The 20,778-nt window shown below is 40.7% G+C and overlaps 1 protein-coding gene across 2 annotated transcripts in view; it reads right to left on the bottom strand.

Annotated features, from left to right (window-relative positions):
* Positions 1 to 9,840: 9,840 nt before the first annotated feature.
* Positions 9,841 to 20,778, bottom strand: part of LOC122669829 (fanconi-associated nuclease 1 homolog) — a 55,420-nt gene continuing 44,482 nt past the window's right edge. For both annotated transcript variants that reach the window (XM_043866689.1, XM_043866691.1), the window contains exons 11-15: positions 20,553 to 20,693; positions 20,250 to 20,476; positions 12,438 to 12,711; positions 12,115 to 12,348; positions 9,841 to 10,361 (exon numbers count right to left, since the gene is read on the bottom strand). In XM_043866689.1, coding sequence (XP_043722624.1) covers positions 9,924 to 10,361; positions 12,115 to 12,348; positions 12,438 to 12,711; positions 20,250 to 20,476; positions 20,553 to 20,693 — 1,314 coding nt within the window. In that variant the 3' untranslated portion in view covers positions 9,841 to 9,923. The remainder of the gene's footprint in view (positions 10,362 to 12,114; positions 12,349 to 12,437; positions 12,712 to 20,249; positions 20,477 to 20,552; positions 20,694 to 20,778) is intronic.

The following is a 20,778-nucleotide window of genomic DNA, read 5'->3' as shown; positions in this document are numbered from 1 at the left end:
ATTGAACTCAACAAGGTTAACCTTGGACTTGAATTCCTTGGTCTTTTCCACCTTGTCCATTTCGAGGTTCTTCTCCTCAATCTTAACCTGGATTATGATTTGGTCAAGTGACCAACCCTCCTCTTATGTTTCATATTATTTTTTGTATCATTTCAGGAATTTAGAAACTTTTCTCTAAAGACAGCTAGCCACACAAAATCATCTGATAGGACCATGCCTTCCTTTGCTAACTTAACAACCAACACTTGAAACTTATCAATTTTAGTTGAAATATTATACTACTATAGTTATTCATAATAAGATTACAAAAATTTGCTACCACATATTTCTTACTATTTGGTATCCTCCAAAGCATATGTCTTACTAACAATCCGAATTTACTTGGATTCAAATTCGGCAGTCTCCCAATCCCAATTCATACTTATAACTGATTCAACAAACCTCATTTTGGATCGTCTGATTCGACAAATCAATCCAATTCAGTTTCAGTTTTCTCCTCTAGGCTCTAACCCTACAAACCTCTGTTCTTCTTCTTCTTATAATTAACCCCCCCCCCCTTTCCCACACACACACACACACACACACACCAACCGGCATCTCTGCCTTCTCACTCGTAATCCTTGGTGAGCAGCAGACCAAGTGAGAGAGAGAGAGAGAGTTGTAAGGTGGAAGGGGGTAAAGAGAGAGATTCATACCAAAAAAGAAACAAGAAGAGAGAAAGATAAAATTTTCAATTTTGTTGTTAAATAAGTTGGAGTGCAATGGAAAAGGGTAGAAATGTAAATCAAAACCCACACACACAAAGAGAGAGAAAGAGAGATTGCTAGTAAAAACGACTACTTGAGTCTTGAGTACTCGTCTTGTTGGACCTTGTCTCTTGGGATAAACTCTAATGATCACGTGAGAGGTCTCAATTCTCAATTACTGACCCACACTGGCACACATGGCCTCTACTGTTCCGTAGGACTGTACACCTGCAGAACAACACTGGACTTTTTTTTTATATATATATCTGTCATTCCACGGTCTTAAAAGTCGGTTAACCTTTTGGGATTGGTGTGTGGTTTGTGTGATTGCACTTTCATAAAAATAAAAAATAAAAGATAAAAAACCCTGAATCTTTTTACTACTTTTTTTTTTGGGGTAAAGAATTTTTTTACTAGTTGAGGGCCAAATAATTATAAATGGAGCGAATTCATACACAATCCATCAAATAAAATTCAAATGACACTTTTCCCCCCACATTTCAAAATTGAAACCCCATACTGGTTCGTTCGTGAACATTTATTTGATTGGATCTATTTTGCTTTGAGATTACCAACATGGAAATCAGAATTGAATAATATTAGTACCCACTTGATAACCTTAAGGCTGTTTTTGTGCTGAAACTATGCAGAGAAATTGCTTTTGACTTGCTTGGTAAACCTGTTTTTGAAAACAAGCAAAACCCTTTTTTTTTTTTGGTTAATTAACAAAAGGAATCGGAGAGCTTCTTCCCCAAATCGCAAAACAGAAGGAAACCGTTAGGGTTTCAAAACAAAAAAAAACCCACTTCCAGCTTTGGTTTCAGGTTTCGATAGTTTCATGGCGTGGAGGGGTTTGTGCCGTTTGACCCTCTAAAGTCGCTGACATTAAAACCTATTTTCCTACACCCGCATGAAACAGAGTTCTCACTGAAACTCTGAAGTCTAAATCAGCCCTTCAAAACATCCTTCAAATAAGTTCCACGTAAGACTGCGAGAGAAGAGGGAATCTTATAAGAAGCTCTGCTAAATTCTTGGGTCATTTGGTTTGTACAGACATAAAAATCCTCTTTTTAGAGCCTTTTCGATATATAGTTAAATCAATCTCAAGATTGAATGTACTGGGGCGGATGTGTGTTCTTGTTGGAGATCAATCTGAGACCCGAAATTTTGCTTTTGAGTTGGGAATCGGAAACCCTTGTTGGGAGGCTGCAAGTGAGGAATCCTAATACGCTGACCAACCTGTGTGCGCGAGCGAGCGTGCGAGTCAGAAGGGAGATTTTCCTCATCTCCCACCTTCCATTTTCTCCCCAACTGAATCCCCCAAATCTCCTGTAGATTGCAGGATGAGTTGTAGGTTGTAGCGTCGTTGCAGATCGAAGGACCGTTGCAAGGTTTCAATGGCTAGAGGCGTGAGAGAGAGGTTAGAGGCATGAGTATCGGGCACAACTTTTATTTTTCAGCACAGAACGACAGAACATGTTGGACATGTTCTGTCAAAAGTCTTCCAAGGAGCATAAATTTTGAATTATGTTTCCAAAAACACTCACAAAAAACACTTTGTCATCAAGCGGTTTTTTGGGTTTTTCCCTTTTCTCGGAACGGAAAAATACCAAGAACTATTTCTCGTAAGGTTATCAAGCGGGTACTTACATTCGGTTTCACACTCTTGAAATCATAATCAAACCATTTTAATTGGGCTCTACATGGAGTAACTCTGCTCTGATGACTTCATCAATCGTGACTCAAAGTTGGAGATCGAATTGGAATCGGTCAGACCATCCAGACGGTCGGAATTAAGATCGGTCCAATTGACAGATTCGACCAAGGATTTTAAACTTTTAAGTAGAGATTGGATCGATTATTATTGATCATGATCCTGATTGGATCGAAATTGGCAGGAATCGGTTCCAAATAACCTAGAATCAGCCCTCAAATCTAAAAACCCAGCAATCTTGGAACAACTAGAATTGGGATCGATCACAGCCGATTCAAATCTAAAACGACCTATTTGCCTAATAATTTTAAACTTGAAATCAGGGATTGAATCGGTCCTCACCGATTCCAATCCAGATCTGATCATTATTGGCTGAAATATGTCACAAAAACCTTAGAATCAGACCTCAAATCTGACAACCCATCGATCTTGTCCCAAAAACCCTAAAATCGACTATTTTGGAACGACTATAATCGGGATTGATCACAACCGATTTGACTGAGGATTTTAAACTCGGAATCGGGGATTAAAATTGGGCCCAACCAATTCTAATCAAGATGTGATTAGAATTGGCCAAAATCAGTCCTCAAAACCTTAGAATTGGCCCTCAAATCTAAAACCCATCTTGTCCCAAAAACCTTAGAATCGACCATTTTGGAACGGCTACAATTAGGATCAATCACAACTGATTTTGCTCTGAATCAACCTATTTGACATAGGATTTTAAACTCGGAATCAAGAACTGAATTAGTCCCAAATGATTCTGATCTTGGTCCGGTCAGAATTGGTAGAAATCGATCCCCATAACTATAGAATTGGCCCTTAAATCTGAAGACCCAACGATCCTGTCCAAAAAAAATATATACTAGAATCGACCATTTTGGAATGGCTAGAATCGGTATCCGTCATGATCGATTCTTATTTGAATTGACCGATTTGACTAAGGATTTTAACTCGGAATCGGGGATTGAATCGGTCCTTACTGATTCCGATCCAGATCCAATTATAATGGACCAAAATCAGTTCCAAAAACCATACAATCGGCCCTCGAATATAAAGAACCTAGCAATCCTATATTCCTATCCCAAAAATCTTAGAATTTGCCCCCAAATATGAAAACCAACTACACACTCCCAAAAACCTAGAATCGTCATTTCGAAATGGCATCAATCACCGTTGATCCCGATTCAAGTTGGCCGATTCAATCAAGAATTTTAAATTTGGAATTGGAGATTGAATAGGTCCTTGCCAATTTCGATCTGATACCGAATTGAAATAGGTTCAAAAAATCCTAGAATAGAACCTAAAATCTGAAAACCTAGCAATACAATCCCAAAAACCCTAGAATCGATCATTTTGGAATGACCAAAATCAGGATCAATCATTGTTGACTCCGATTCAAATTGAATTATTCAACCAAAGATTTTAAACTTGGATCATATCGGAATTGGCAATAATCGATCCCAAAAAAACCCTAGAATTTGCCCTCAAATATGAAGATTCAATGATCTATTTCTCATTACCCTTGAATCGATTGTTTCAAAATGGCTAGAATTAGGACCGATTGGATCAGGATAAAGTCTTATATCCAGTCAGCATTTGGTTCGTCTACGGTTTAATCGACTTTAGAGTGATAGTCCCAGCCCCAACTACACCAAGACCAAAGTGGTTGAACGATTTTCAGGGGTATCACGAATCCCATAGAAGTGGAAGCTGAGTTGTATCTCACTTTGGAAGGGAAAAATGCTTTAGGCGATGGAAACGAATCTTTTGAAGGACAAAACATGCTTGGAAGTGATTAAAAGTAGTATAGCACAGCTAGAAAAGCAAGCATTAACTTTATTTTCCATAAAGGCAAACACATGTGTAGGCCAACTGCTTAATAAAGCCATTCGACTTGAATACGAGGCATTGAAGACTGTGTGTAACGTGCTATCGACCCACGTGATAGAGCAGAGAAAAGATTCGTCCTTATCTCCATTGCTTTTGAAAATGAGAGTTTCGTTTTCGGAGTGTCTTTATTTTTGTTTGAATTTTAGTTTGAAGTCCGGCTTTGGTCTATAAAAGGCAATGTATTAGTAGTATTGAGGTATCGGGCATTTGAGCTCTTGAAGCATTATAGTGGAGAGAGTGTGAAGTCAAGTCTGAGAGCTATCTTTTCCATCAGTGAAGAAGCTCTAAGTGTTTTTCAGTTTTGAGTCATGTTCGAGTGATAGTCTTAAGCCAAAGGTCTATTCTGGAGAAGACGACTCCCACCCGAAGTCTGAGTACGGTGTATGATTAGTGAAGCCTGAGTAACTGTTCATCTTCTTCATATTTCATGTAAGTATTTGTTTTAGTATTTAATGGAAATGTTATATGGTTTTTTAAACATGAGTGAATAGTTTTAAAAGTCCGAAGACTGTAGCAAAATTCTTAGACATGGGTATAAGGAACTTTGCATACATTACTATCGTTCTTTTGGCAATATACAGTGGATATATATATTACACTTTAGGAAATATATTATCACTGAATTGATGGTGATGTCTCAATATGTTGCCAATTTCATTACTATATTTCTTTAGGCAATATATAACGAATCAATTTTTTTTTCACTTTGGGAAATATATTTCACTGAATTTGCAGTGATGTGTCAATATGTTGTCAATTTCATTACTAAATGTATTGACTAATCATCTCCTTTGTTATTACAAATAGCATACGGTTTCAACAAATTTTACTCTACCAGCAATATTTTTTATCAACCATCTTGATGGAGTCCTCTGTGGGTGCCCTTCCTTCTCCAGCATCGATTATTTGTCAATGATATAGATTTCAAGGAAGAGTTATTTCCCATGAGATTCCTTGTGTAGACATATATTTTTTTTCTCGAAATTCAACATTAATATTATTTGTGTTAAACCATAATTTTCTCTGTCTGATAAAGTTAGAATGTTCTACCCATTTATATCATATGTGTAAAAGCATTTGTCATTTTACAAAATCAACAAAACGTAGATTATAGTTAGGAATTATTTTATCGAAAGTGGTGAATATTGTCTATTGATTGGTTAAATTCTATTCCAATTTAGTTACATGTTTTTGTTATCTAGACACATTCCCTTCTTAGTTATATGACAGTTTTAAGTAATATTGATCATTTCATTATTGGTTATTCAATAAGTGTCTTTTATAGCAATATCATATTTCATTATTAGTTATTCAATGAGTCTATTTTCCGGCGAAAAGTAATATCAAATGGATTACTTCAGCCTATTCATGCTATATATGGCAATTAATTTTCATCCTAATCTATTCTATAGTGGGTACTTGATTATCTGTAATTTAGCCTATGAATTTGCTAAAAGATCGTTGTTCTTCTTATTCAACATATTTCATTGTGTACTTTTCTTAAAGCAGGAATTTATCAAAACATTTGTAAATGCTTGACAAGAGAAAGATGGAAGACAACTATTTCCAAAGGCTTGAGACACATGAATTAAAACAAAATATAGAAGGCTAGATTATTGGATCAATGATTTACCAGGTATGTTACATGAGGGATCAATCTTTGGTGTATTTTATTGGGTAAATATCACCCCTCTCTCCCCCAAGTTTTGAATAATGATAATGCCATCCCCTCCTTTTGAAAAATTCTATCATGAATCAAGGAAAAAAGAAGTAATTAATTATTGTTGCAAAACTGTGAAAATTTATTGCAGGCGAATGGTAATGGGATTGAAGCTGGTATGTAAAATGGAAGAATGGTTCAGAGAGAAAGTATCAGAGCATAAAGGATTTGGCTCCTGTCCTGTAGTGGCGAGAGCTGGAGCGTTCAGCCCAACAAAACCACCTGAAAACAAGAAGTGGGATGATCATTTTACATGTGAGGCTCAGGTGGGACTCCATCACTAGAGTTTCATTAAAGCTATTCATAGAAAGATGCGGTTACGCAGAGTTCCGTAACCCTTGTATCTATCTTGGTTCACCCTGTCTTCGCTCACCGGGTCTCCATCACCAATCGAGAAATGCGAACTCTCTCCTTCCGACGCCGAATCACTCTATCGCCGCCGATTCTTCACAATCGAGCTTTTCCCCAGAGACATCGATTCAATCCTCCACAACCGTCTTAATCTCGGAACTTTCATCGCCGTTCCTTCCTCTGGCTACCTCGATTCATGGCCTGGTGTGGACCATTTTCTCTCAAACCCACCTGAGTCTTGGGCTGTGCTTTAGTATTTGGAACAGCAAAGAAGTGTTCACATCGTCTTTCCAACCGTTGTTGGCCAGATCTGGAAAACTTGGATTTACCTCACAGAAGCCATGGGAGCAGCGACATCACTGCGAGAACCAGGAAGAAGAAACAACCTGCAGAATTATTGTGGATGATTGTGGGTGCAAGGGAAAATCATCCAAAGACTCCATCTTTGTCTAGTGAATGGCTCAATCAGTTTTAAATGTATTCACTGTGGAGATGGTTCTAAGGAGTGCAGAAATAGTACTTGATCTGATTAGTTGTAGAAATTGGAGTCCATCACTAATGGCTAATTATCTTTCAATCAGGGGCCATGCTCCCCCCACAGTTCATAGAGAATGTCGATCTATATTTTTATATTTTTTTAGATTCCATTTTAAGGGCTTGGATTAAAGTGCTAATATCTTTCAATCCATGAGGCCAATTTTGACATGTCACAATAACTGCGAAGCACTCGGCGAGTACTTGCCATCCATATGGAGGCCATGACCCGATTCTACCAAAAAGTGATGAAAATCGAGGAATTCGTAGAAATGATGTTTCATTCTGATCGAGTTCTAAATGATACAAAATTTCCATGGAATTTTACGTGGGAGCTTAATATAACCAAATAAGGGTATCTGGGTAGTTTAAGCCAAAATTGGGGTTCGAATATTGAGGAATGATTCATGAGCAAAACGATCATTTTCACGAAAGGTGCCAATTCGGGTGAAATTTCATGGAGAGGTTTCAAATGATTAAATAAAATTATCCTAAGAGTCATGGCTCTAGAAGGATGTAATAAAATCTTGTATAAGTATTACACTGACTGTTGCATGAAATATAATACTATTATACCATTTTAATAGTATTATATTGGTTGCATTGTTTCTCCCCCTATCCCTCCGACAACTCGCAATCCCTCTACCCACCCCTACCTTGCGCCATTGAAGTTGGGATTTCAGGTCCACTCCATTTTAATAGTATTCTTTATGTGGTTACATAATCTATTATCGTAAGACTTCATAGTGTCACTTTTAAATAGTTAGAGATAAATTTAGCTCGTCTTCAGGGAAGTCAGCACGCCCAGGGTGCTGCCAGCCGTTGGGCTGTGCCGCACACTTCCCTAAGCATGTGTCGAGATGTGTGCAGCACAGCTCAACTGCTGGACGCCCCCTAGCAACACTCTAGGTGCACACCTCCCTGGAGACGATCCTGATCCGTTGGAGATATCCCCAAAATTAGTAGGGAAACGTTCTCCAAGGAGATTGCAAGCTCTTTCTAAATCGAGTAGATGTGGCATTGAGAGAGGCTCACTCCCTCAATGCCACATCCTGCTCCCCCTATTATGATTTACGACCAAAGTGGCAAGCATCCTGCCATGATGTGTGCTAAAACCCATCAGCCTACACAAAACCCACACTGACACACCCCTCTCAATGAAGAGGTTTTATAAGGGAAAAAGAACTATTTGTGAGAGTGTGGTCTACGCCAGCGCTCCCATGTCTCTATCTCTCTTCTCTCTTCTCTCTTCTCTCGTATGGAGAAGCATCTTTGTCGTTTGTTTTGGGGAAAGAGAGACATAGGAAGCGTTGGCATAGGTTGCACTCCCGACAGATAACCATTTACCATAAATAATTATTTGGGAAAATTACACCTCCCTCCCCTGAACTATGGCCTAATTACACCTTTTTTTGTGTTTTCAAAAATTACATAAATCTTCCCTAAAGTTTAAAATATATTACAAACAACCCCAATCCATTAGTGTGTCTCATATAAGTGGTGACGTGAGAAAAGACTAATTCATTTAATGCCCAAAATACCCTTCGATGGTGGAAGATTACGTTTTTACTTTCATGGTTTTCCCCACCAACGAAGAGCCAAGACTGACTTTCGAACATCCTTTAACCGACGACCTGCATCGTCAACTTCATCTTCTTCTTCAGATTTGAGGTGAAGGATGCCAAGTCAATAAAATGTGAAGATTGAATCAACAAACTAGAATCTGTCATCGTCTTTAGCTGAAATGGACAGGGCAGACAATGTTATTTCTTAAAGAAGACCATCACTTTCACATCCAGAGTTGAGGCAACAAGTTGGGGAAGAGAGGAATGACAGATATCCATCTAGAGGTAACATTCTGACTCCATTCTTTGTCATTTATGGAGTTCTCATGTATTTTTTGTTTTTTAAAATTTCCTTATTACCAGTACTGTTATAATGGTAATTATGGATTCAGTAATTGCAGGAACCAGTGAGACGTTGGATGCAATCAGAGAGAGGATTCTACATATAAGTTTTCAACTAACTGCTGCTGCAGGGAACCAGAATTCCACAAATAAGTCTTCAATGAACATGAATGGTAATGTGACAAGGGACTGCAGAATCAGATTCTTCTGTGTCAGTGCAGAAGGCAGATTTAATACATGTATCTAGCTATGCTGCCCCATTTATTGAAAAATGGATATTTAAATTGGTCACTTCTTCTGTAAATAAATATTTTGAGGCCACCCCTCAAGAACCCAGAATTAGTACACCCCAAATCCATTTCTCTTCTCAAGCTGAACATTTTCAGTTTCATTTCACAAAGATTGTGCCATATTTTTCAGATAGCATATCAGGCATTGGAATACTTACCTTCGCCAGAGAGTTGCAACTTTATTTCCACCGGAGATTGATGAGAGTTGCAGGAGATTCCTTTTTAGTTGATGGGTTTGAACAGCTCTCTCACAACAGTTCATATTTGAATTTGGGAATTTTAGGGTTGAAGATGAACAAAAGGGTAAAATCATCTTTTGATTTCGGATGTTTTGGTTTAAGGGTAAAATGATCTTTTACATTTTACAACAAACACCTGACTAACACCATCAGCCTTGGCGGGTGCAAGTGTACTTTTTGAAACAGGAGGGAGAATTTAATCAGGCCAAAGTTCAGGGGAGAGGATATAATTTTCCCTAAATAATCCATGTAGTACAAAATTGGTGCTAGCACGCATGTTATGTTATTCGGGCACAATGTCCACCGGCTGCTTCTGATCGTCACGGCCTATGGCCACTCAATCTTTCAATTAACTTACAACTTTATGGGCAGGGAGGGGTTCTCTGAACCAACAGCGTATTCTAACCAAATACATTTGAGTTTTTTATTCATGTCTCATACGCTGCTGGATCAGAGATACTTTTCCCTAACTTAATAATGAATGTTTAAACAGTAAAATACAATAAATGGGGAACCAAATGTTGTAGGGTCATGGATCAGGGCTCACTTTGCATACTTCTGTATTGAAGCCACAATCCATTAGGAGCAACAGCCATGCTCTCTGCTGTTCCGAGAGTCTATCCCTGGGGCCTTTAACTTCCACAAGCTTGGCCTCACCTGTATACTCTCCACAGAAGCGCCAAAGCAGTAAATCCGGCATCCCACTTGACCAGCTCCGATAATCTAGGGACAAGTGACGACAGAATGAGGCCAAACAATGTCCACCGATGCATGTAACAGCAGCCCGTAGTTCAGACAAAGTATGCCTTTCCCAATTAACACCACGGCAAGCTGTTTCGACGTGTGACTCCCATGAAGTTATCAGGATCTCCTCTGCCATACCATCTTGAATTTTCTGTAGATGAGATTCTATAAGGTTCTTTCTTGCTATGTAGAAGTTATCAGTCTCAAGATCTAAGGGTGCCGTCTGCAATAAAAGAGTGATCAACTGTGAAGAAATGATGTACTGAAGATGTACCAAATTCATGAAATCAATATAAAATTACTCTATTTGTTCTAATAGAATGAATGTGTGTGTAAAGTAAATAATTGAGCAAGATCAGGGGGATACACAAACAATAACAAACAAATTTGTTTCGTTTTTGTCAGTCCCACGGCAAGCATTAATTGTGTATAACTCATGAAGGCAATAATACATTCAGAGTATTTATCCAATCTATATAGCAAAGAAAATATTTAATGATAACTAACAGAGCTTTATTGATGAGAAAAGAGAAAGAGCATTGCTAGTATACAACAACAAAAAATGGTCTCCTCAAGCAGTAAGGGATAAAGCAATAAATGATCACATAATCGGATAAGAGCCCAATACAGAAAGCCATTTTTTGTAGGGCCCATCCAAGAGGGAGCCTCCCTATGTGGACTGCCTGATTGTGCCACATGGAAGGTTTTAGATAGATTAGTGTACTGCAGATTAGCCATGTGCCCATTTCAAAGCAAAACTCAATTATTCTCCCCTTCCCCCTAAAATGTGTTGGCATCTTTCCCCCTCTATTCTCAGTCACCAATTTACTTTAAACCATTTTCAACAACTTGACTTTTCAGGAGATTTAGAATGCTGTACTCTTGACACGTGTTCAATTCCGATTTGGCTTGAAACTTGATGGGTAGGGCTGTTGGGGAGCCCAGGCCCCACCTGTCCATAAAATTTGAGCCCAACTGATCTGCCATGTCGCTGATATTACAGAGGTAGAGGGAGGTTTCCTCGGGTGGGCCCGGCGGAGAAAATAATTTTCTCAGTCGATATGTATGGTAATGAACATGTTTCCATTTTCTCGAGTATAAAAGGAATGGTTATTAAGCTATTTCATTCTATGGGACAAGATGTTCTTACTGTGACCTCAGGTCCTAGAAGAGCTAAAATTGATCATATACAAGAAAACTTATCATCTAGGAACCAAAGCAACCTTACCACTCTAAATTAATTTATTACGAAACCAAGAAAGAGATTAAACTCATGCTAACGAAATGGTGTCCCTCAGTAATCCAGTTCCTAGAACAGTTAGCTTCCAGGATGATATATACCATCTATCCACCCGGCCAACTACTTCGAAGAAATTCACAACTTGCCCAAAGTCTGACTTTCAATTTATTGAGATTATTTCATCAATTTTGTTCATTCAGTTTTATTTCAAAGGAAATTCTTACTTGAAATCATTTCCAACAGCAAAACACATAGCGACACACCAAACGGGTGCTAATATATACAAGGTTGTTCAGTTATCATAATTTTATGTGCTTCCATGATCCACTTCAGTCAGCGCATATACTGAAGATGAGTACTTGAAAAGTAGTGTAGCATTGCCACATGCAAAAGCATATATTAGTCATGCAACAACAAAAAGCAGGACATTTTCAAACAGTACTGTACAGCTCAACCCAACCATAAAACAGGAGGGGAAAAAAGTGAAATTTATACACAATTTTCCAAGCAGCTTTTTCCCTCTCAAGATTTTTAAAAGAAAAGGAAGAACCTCATATCACCAAAAACAATTGAAGGAGGTCCAGTTAATATAAATAAACATGCACCTATACACACATGAGCCAGGAACAGTCAAGCCTGAGCACATAATAAAAATACCTGCAAAGTTCTACTACCAGTGTCATTAAAGCAACTTGAAAAGAGCTGGCATCTGCAAAAGGTTACATATTTTCCCTACCTGAAATCTGGTACGGAAGACATCTGGTACATCGGCAAAGATGACATCCCACATAAGAAGCCCAAAGATCATCATCCAAATGCCACTTTCTGCATGGACACCCTGCCACCCACCCCCATCCCCTGCATAATACTGCAAGGCCAGTTGCTCCACACCACATTGCTCACCATCTTCACCATAATATCTATTTCTCATTCCTGTTTCACAATTCAAGGGCCTCCCCTGGATATGTACCTATTATATTTCAAGTTTTAAGACCCACCAGCATGCAGGTTCTCCCCAGCATAACCTGTTTATCCAGAAAGATGCAATGAAAAACTCACCTCTTTGATCTTTCTCTTGACGGAGTCAGCAAAGCTAGGAGTTTTCCAGCGCCTTGGTGGTTTTCCCAAGCGTAGCACCCGCCTTTGCAGTGCCATTTTTGAACCAGCACGAACCCATGGATCTAGTAACCCTTCTTCAGCAACCAAAAGGCTCTCACAAACACAACCTACATGCTCTAAATCCACTGACAGCCTCAGGGTCCAATATCCTCTTCTACCATCACAAGTAATTGCACTTAACAACTGCTTGAGGAGCCTTATTGCATCCTGATACCTGAAAGATATAGTTCTTCAAACGGATGCGGTGGGATAGGAAAACCCTACAGATTCCGTTCGTCATAGGAATAAATGATGAAAAGAAACGAAAGAAGAAGCAAAATCTTCTGTTAGGAAACTAAAAAGTTCATATTTGCATAATCCTCATATTTTCATAATCCAGAAAGCGATGGAAAAGGAAAATGCTTTCTGGATTATGAAAATAGAAAATGGCTGTGTCCCTGGAAGTTCTCCAAGAACAAAGAACTGTTACTGGTAGTCTATCCTCCTCCCCCTAAACCTTCTATTCGGAAGATGGACCAATTTCAATTTAGAAACTCAAATATTGTTGAAGTAGTCATCTAACACAAAACAAATCAAGTGATAGAAATACAAAATTGGATGATAGGACCCAAAGTTCAGAGTGAAGAAGATCAAGTGCTCATGACTGCACCTTCTATTCACAAGCTGAACCAATTTCAATTTAGAAAATCCAATATTGCAAAGAATATTCAGTTCACACCAAATCATGAACAAATAAGTCAAAGCATGTTCGTATAAGAAGCTAACTATGGAATTTCAGGTAATGGTCCATGTCCCTTGTTCAGCAAACTCCCTCTTTACTTGTAGTACTGCACTACCACCCAACAGAGAGAAAACCCAGTAACAGTGATAAAACCATGAACAAGGGAAGTAGCAGATGAGGATAGAAAGAAGAAGAAGAACAGTAGATGAGGAGTCGTAGGGAAGGGAAGAAAAGAAGAGGAAGGGAGATCTCACAATCAGCCACACAGGCTGCAACCCAAATAATTCAATTCTTCTTTTCATTCTTCAAATCTAGTTCTCTCAACCGTAGTACATTGAATATAAAGAAGACTCTCTTGCATAAAAATAGAAATCTAACTAAATTGGAAACCAACTAAAAGAAGAAACTAATTGAAATAGACACTAAATAACTCCAAGCAAAAATCCCCTACATATCTTTTTCTTTTTTTTTCTTTTTTTTTTTTAAACCCGAACTTCTCTGGGACCCGGGCCAGCCCCTATATTTTATTAAGCCAACAAAGAATAAAGAGCACAGGGGGGGACGTCCCGCCTTACCCCAACCCAAAGCTATACAGCTTACAAGAACATGCCATGTCCTAAGCTCTAAGGACCGGCAGGCCCTCTCTATCCTCCCTCACTATACATCGAAAGCCGCCTAGCGGCAAATTATCCGGCTGAAAGGTAAAGGACCATTGTGAAGCACAAGCTTGCTTGGCCAGCCAGTCAGCGGCCCTGTTGCTCTCTCTGAAAGCAAATGTCACCGTCGCCCTAGTCGCTACCATCAGCTGGAGGATCTCATCAAACCAGTACCACCCCTGCCATAGGTTACACTTCTTATGGTTTATCTGTGTAACAGTGGTCTCTGAGTCCGAGTAAACAAGCACATCCACGTATCCCCGATCTTGGCATAAGCGGAGGCCATCCCTCAGAGCCCTCAGCTCTGCAATAGCAATAGTACACATCCCATAGCTGTTAGAAAAAGCTGCCAGCACTTCTCCCTCATTATTCCGGATGACTCCCCCTCCTCCCCCGACCCCTGGATTACCCCGACAGGCTCCATCAACATTTAGCTTGACAGCAACAGAAGGGGGGCACCAAAAAACAGGGATAGGCCGAGAGGCCTTGGCCGGCGGAACCACTAACTTGAACCACTGCTGAATCAGCCCATCCCTTGCAAATCCGCGTTTGCCCACTTGTGAGGGGATTGGGAGCTCTTTCACCCACCTTCTAACACGATCAATGATAGTCGCAGGAGTACGCCTAGTCTCCCCATGCCTCCTGTTGTTTCTTTCTTTCCATAGCTCCCACACAATCAAAGCCGGCAAGAGCCCCACCATGTAATCACTGATGCACCTGTAGCTCGCCAACCCATGCCATACCGCTAGCCGACCCCTAACATCCTGCCCTGGGTGAGGCACCAAGTCAAATAGGCGAGAGAAGAACCTCCACACCTTAGCCGCTGTAACACCACCTATTAGGCAGTGATCAGTAGTTTCCCTTTGGGGGGAGCCACAGCAATAACAACGAGAGGCCAAAGGAATCCCAACTGACATTAAGGTAATTTCCGTAGGTATCTTGCCGTTCAACAGCTGCCAAGAGAAGAAAGCCACCTTGGTTGGGAGCTAGGGGTTCCATATCCACTTTGCATATGCAGCAACTGGCCCCACCGTCCTGATCTCATTCCAGACCGATTTGGTAGAAAAGCGACCATCACTAGCCGGTGCCCACACTAGAACATCTGGCCTGTCAGAGATGTGAACATTACCTTGGACAATAGCCTGCCGGATGGCCTCATCATCAATGTGATCCAAGATGTCGTCTCCAAGAGCCATCCCCCTCAACAGCATCTTTCACCCGCTGGTCAACATCCACCAGAAGGGCATTGTCCACTGCATCAATCAAAGGACCCGCCCCAGACCAGTTATCCAACCAAAAAGAGACATTCCCAGAGCCAACCAGCCACTAAGATCTCTCCAAGATCATTCCCCTAAACGCTAGCGCATTCCTCTAAGACCTAGAAGTCACCCCATGAGGGTCAACCAGCACCACATGGAGGCCCTTGAAGAACTTGGCCTTGAAAAAACTGCTCCATAAAGAATGCTCCGTCAGAACACGCCAGAGACCCTTAAGCCTCAAAGAGAGCCCAACCTCGTCCAACAACCTAACACCAAGGCCCCCTTCCTCCTGCGGCCTGCACACTTTCTGCCAGCTGACCCAGTGCCTTCGTTTCCCCCATTCCGAGGTTCCCCAGAGAAAATCAGCAAAGATGCCATACAGCCTTCGCAACACAGCTTTAGGAGGGTCCAGCGTGGCCAGGACATGGATAGGGACGGAAGAGAGAACATGCTTCACGGGTAACCTGCCCCCGCCGAGAGGAGCTTACCCTTCCAACCTGCCACTTTACTATTGATTTTATCAATAAGAACATCAAAGAAGCAAACCTTGAGCCTACCACAGTGAAGCGGGGCTCTTAAATAAGTGACAGGGAGTGCCTTCTGAGAAAAGCCTATAACTGCCCCCACCATCCTAGCATGGGTAGGCGTAGCCTTGTGCCCAACCACAAAACAGCTCTTCTGTTTGTTGACCAACTGTCCAGAGAAACCTTCATACCTAGAGAGAAACCCCATGATCTGCTTAAGAGAGCCCTTGAGACCCCTGGAGAAGATGATGGTGTCATCAGCAAAAAGACTGTGAGAGATCCCCGGGCACCCTCTCGGCAACCTGACGTAGGAGGCATGACCTTCCATAAATAACTCCTTGATTCCCCTGCTAAGCACCTCCTTTGCTAAAATGAAGAGCGTAGGCGACAGGGGGTCCCCTTGCCGCACCCCCCTGGTAGATTTGAAGAACCCTGACTGCTTGCCCCCAAGTACTACAGAGAACCAGCAATTCTCGACCGTCCGCCTGACCAGATTGACCCAATCCCTACAAAACCCAAACTTTAAGAGCACACTCCATAGAAACCCCCATTCAAGCCGATCATAGGCCTTGGACATGTCTAACTTAAGGATCACATTTCCCCCCCTCGCCTTCCTGTTCAACTCGTGCGTAACCTCTTACACTAGAGAAATGTTATCATGAATGCATCTCTCCTGCACAAAAGCACCCTGCTCCTCCGCCGCCAGCGTAGGCAGTAGACGCGCGAGCCTAGAGGTCATGATATTCGCAATAATCTTGTAGGAGAAGTTGCATAGGCTAATAGGTCTCAAATCAGCCATCACCTCCGGATTGTCCTTCTTAGGGATCAGGACCAAGTTGGCAGCAGTGTAGCTCCTAGGAGAGGCCCACCCGCAAAAACTCCTTCACCGCAGCCCACACATCTCGCCTTACCACCTCCCAAAGAAGTCGTGTGAAGAAATGGCCCAAGAACCCATCAGGCCCAAGCGCACTGTCCACCGACAAAGCAAAGACAGCACCCCTAACCTCCTCAAAGGATGGGACCACCAGCAGGGTTGCATTATCAGCCTCGGACACCACCTCAGGGATCACCGATAACAACCCCTCATCCATCACACAGCCTTGTGTAGTAAACATTCCCGAAAAATGTCGCACGGCCTCTTCTTGCACCCCCTCCACATCCGAGATCCACTCGCCATTTGCCCCTCTGATGCGCTCCACACAAGCAATTCTCCTCCTGACATTGGCCATCGAGTGGAAAAACTTTATATTGCGGTCCCCCTCCTTAAGCCAGTGAACCCTGGACTTTTGTCTCCAGAATATCTCCTCCTACAACAACACCTCCTGGAGATTATCCCCAGCCCTCCCCAGAGCTGCCCTGGTCGCCTCCTCATCACGTGAGTCAAACTCAATTTCCGCCCTACACACCGCATCCTCTGCATCCCTAACACGCTGATGTATGTTGCCAAACACCTCCCTGTTCCAGTTGCGGAGGGCAAAGCGAAGCCCTTTAAGCTTCAAGAAGAGTACATTCAAGGCAGACCCTGCACCGGCTTATCCCACTGCTCTTTCACAAGCGAAAGAAACTCAGGGTGTCGGAGCCACATCTGTTGAAACTTGAACCCTGATGAAGGACGGTGCCTGATGAACACATTTATGTGTGAAATCTTAGGGCATAAAGCATACATTTTACCACATTGGACAGAGTTACTCGGTGCTTTCTTGTGCTTTTCAGATTTTAGGTGAATTCTTGTGAAAATGGAGGAGATTATGCCAAGAAAATGTTTTTAAGCTATTTAGAGGTGCTAATGGCATGGATGCGTAGCCCATCGAGTCAGCTTCGCAACGGTTCAAACGGCACTTGATTCCGAGTTGAAACGAAGAAGTTATGGCCGTTTTCGTAACGACGCGCGAAAATGGTCTACAGGGGTTTATTTATAATTATTAACAATCGGATGGGGACAAAGTGAAGCGGAAGTTCGGATTTCAGGGGCCTTAATGCAATTATCAGAAGTTACTTTACTGTACCCGAAAGATTCCATTTGGAAGGCTCTGGACAGTCCAACTTCAACTTGAGATATCTTAGGCTCCCCAACTCCGAATTTGAAAAAATTTGGGTCTATTTTGGGTGATTTTTCGCAAAGAACACAATGGTGAGGCCTATATAAGCACCCCATGCTCCACGTTTTTTGAAGGACAGAATGGGTATTTTATTTATTCTTAAAGGAATTCTAGTCGTCACCCTTACTCTCTCTCTCCTCCAACTTCTCAAGGGCACTTCTGGAATTCTACTTGGGATAGATTTATATTTTCTCATCTATGGAAGGTTTAAAAATCAAAGATGCTTTGATTTTATTGCTTGGAGAAGATATCTACAAAGAAAAGGAAGCACTTGTTAGAATTGGAAGTTTATTTTTCTAGAAATAGAAGGTCTATATAAACAATCTTCTCTTCTTCTTTTTTCTATTTTTTTTTCTTTTTTCTTAGGATTCAAGGCATTGTAAAAGAGGAAAGAGAAGAGAATATTCTCTTTTCTTAGGGAATATTTCTCCTACACTTCCATCTTCTCTCTTCTCCTCTCTTCCACCTATAAATACCCCCTACCTCTCTTGTAAAAATTGCTCATTCACTTAGTGAAATTTCTTCTCTTCTTCTCCTTCTAATTTGTGATTTTTGGCTTTTCTAAGTTCTAGTTTGCTTTTATGATTTTTAGTTAATGGTTATAATAGGTTTAGTTTATGCTTTAATTTCAATTTAAGTCTTCAATTGGGTTGTAATTTCTTAATTCTAGTTTAGGTTTTAAGCCTTCTAGTCTAAGTTCTTCAGTTGATGACAAGACTTGAAGATTTAGAAGAGGAGGCCATGGTAAGTTTATGCAAGTATTCAAGCTTTTCAATTACATTCATGCAAGCACATCCAGGTTTTACTATCTAAACTCTCAATCTCATTCTCCATCTCCTCTATCTCTCTCTATCTTCTTCTTCTTCCCCCTCTATTTCTTTTATTTTAATTTTATATGGTTGTGGTTTATGGATGCATTTTTATTCCCTTATTTCTTTTTATGTGGTTAGTATGTGTGGCTGCATTTTTATTCCTTTCAATTCGATTTAGTTTGATAGGTTAGATGCTCATGTGTTAGGACGCCGATTTAATCCCTTAATTTTGTTAGATGCTTATGAGTTAGGATGCATTGATTTTCGTTTGTTTAATTAGTTTAATTTAACACTTTAATTTGGTTCACTTTGCATTACTTTTAAGTTAGTTAAATAGAGTGGCGTATATCTCCTCGTGTTCGACGCGTAGCTACGATTGACCCGTACGCTTGCGGTTTTATTTTAACTTAAACAGTGCCCTTCCACCCCAAAGGAGAGGCCAAGAGGCGCATGGTCAGAGCAAGTCCTGCTAAAATGTGTCACTGAGCACCTGGTAAACACATTAGCCCATTCTGCATTCACCAAAAATCTGTCCAGCCGACCCATCACCCTACCAGCACCATCCTGGTTCTTAGACCAGGTGTACATGTTCCCAACATATCCTGCACCTATAAGCGCCGCCCTATTAACAAAACCTCCGAAGTCCTCCAGCGAGAGAGAGCAAGCTGGCCTCCCGCCCACCTTCTCAACCGGTGCCACAACAGCATTAAAATCACCCCCCACCGCCCAAGGAGTGGATACAGCCTAGGAGAACTCCTGTAGCCTCTCCCACAAGCCCCTTCGGTCCATCCTCTCACAAAAGCCATGCACTAAAGAAATGAGAAAGGAGCCTGCACTACCCCCCATACACTCCAAAGTCACAAACTGGTCGCCTTCATCCACCACACGAGCCTGCACATATCTACCCAATCAAATAAAATATTGCATCCTAAGAAAACTATCAGCCCTTCCCAGACCAGAAAACTGGTTTAAAACCAATCCTTGGTTTGGGCTTCCAAAGTGGTTCTTTGTCCAACCAAGCTAGAGTAACTTCATCACCAAGATAATGCACCAATCTGCTGTCAGCAACCAGAATACACTGTTGATTCTCAGCCCAATTAAACAAGGTATTGTATTAAAGACATATGTCCAAAGCTTTGTTATATTTTTCTTCCAATTTACCTTATTAGATTTTTAAATTACTGCCGTAATATAAATTATATTATTGCCACATATAGTTTTGAGGTTTCTTGGTTTTCATCAATGAATGCCACAATCTCTTGTCAGCAATCAAGCATAACAGTTGATGCTTGTCCCTCTTAAAGAAGGTATCACAGGCAAGTCTCCAACACTACAGTCCCTGGCTTTAAACTTCTTTTTATTTTCTTATCTTGTTAAATTTTAAAATCATAAGCATAATTGTAAATGGTATATTGTCAGGTCTATATCTATGATTCCTTGGTTTCCAACTTTCCATCTATTGGATATGCTTTTGTTGTTGTTTCCTAGACTATCAATTAATGGATATGCTCCATAATTTTCAAAATGGTTTCTATGCTTTCAACAACTTCAATGTTTTAATAGTTTCCAAACACCAACTAAAGACTCCTATTTTGGAAATACTGAGACAGATTCCAACGCTTTTCAATAGTACAAACAAAAAAATTACCCTATCATGATTGGTAACCAAATAAAGACATACTTGTGGTCACACTCAAGAAAGGAAATGCCCAAGGTAACCACTTTTGAGTAGATCCATAAAGCTGAGTAACGTGAAAGAAATGTCCCCACAGATTCAGAAATAGATGACTGAGCTACTTCATCTGAAGAACTGGATATGTGGGCTTCAGATATTTCTATGCATCTCATCACCACCTCAATGTTATTCTCATCAAGGGATTGATCCATTATTTGTGCCACTTCAACTGCCTGTACCAGATAAGTACCACAATCAGTAAAGAATCCAAAAGTTTAGTTGAGCTTCTGCAGAGAAACAAATTAACACCTCCTCATATTCAAGCAGGTCACTTCGACCAGGAAAAATCTGATTCATAGTAATACACTTATAAGATGGATACTTGACTAGCCCCAAATTAACCAGCAGAAAGGCTGACAGGTCTTGCTGTCCATTTAGGAAAAAAAGCCTCTGCATGAAGTAAACAGGAGTTAAAATTGAAGACCCGTAAGATTATATATAAATCAATTCCAACATAGGGTATACTATTCAAAGT

Source organism: Telopea speciosissima, chromosome 7, assembly GCF_018873765.1.
Source record: "Telopea speciosissima isolate NSW1024214 ecotype Mountain lineage chromosome 7, Tspe_v1, whole genome shotgun sequence".
Lineage (NCBI taxonomy): Eukaryota > Viridiplantae > Streptophyta > Magnoliopsida > Proteales > Proteaceae > Telopea > Telopea speciosissima.
Note: the sequence above shows the minus strand (reverse complement) of the source record. Positions and strands in the feature narration are given on the sequence as shown.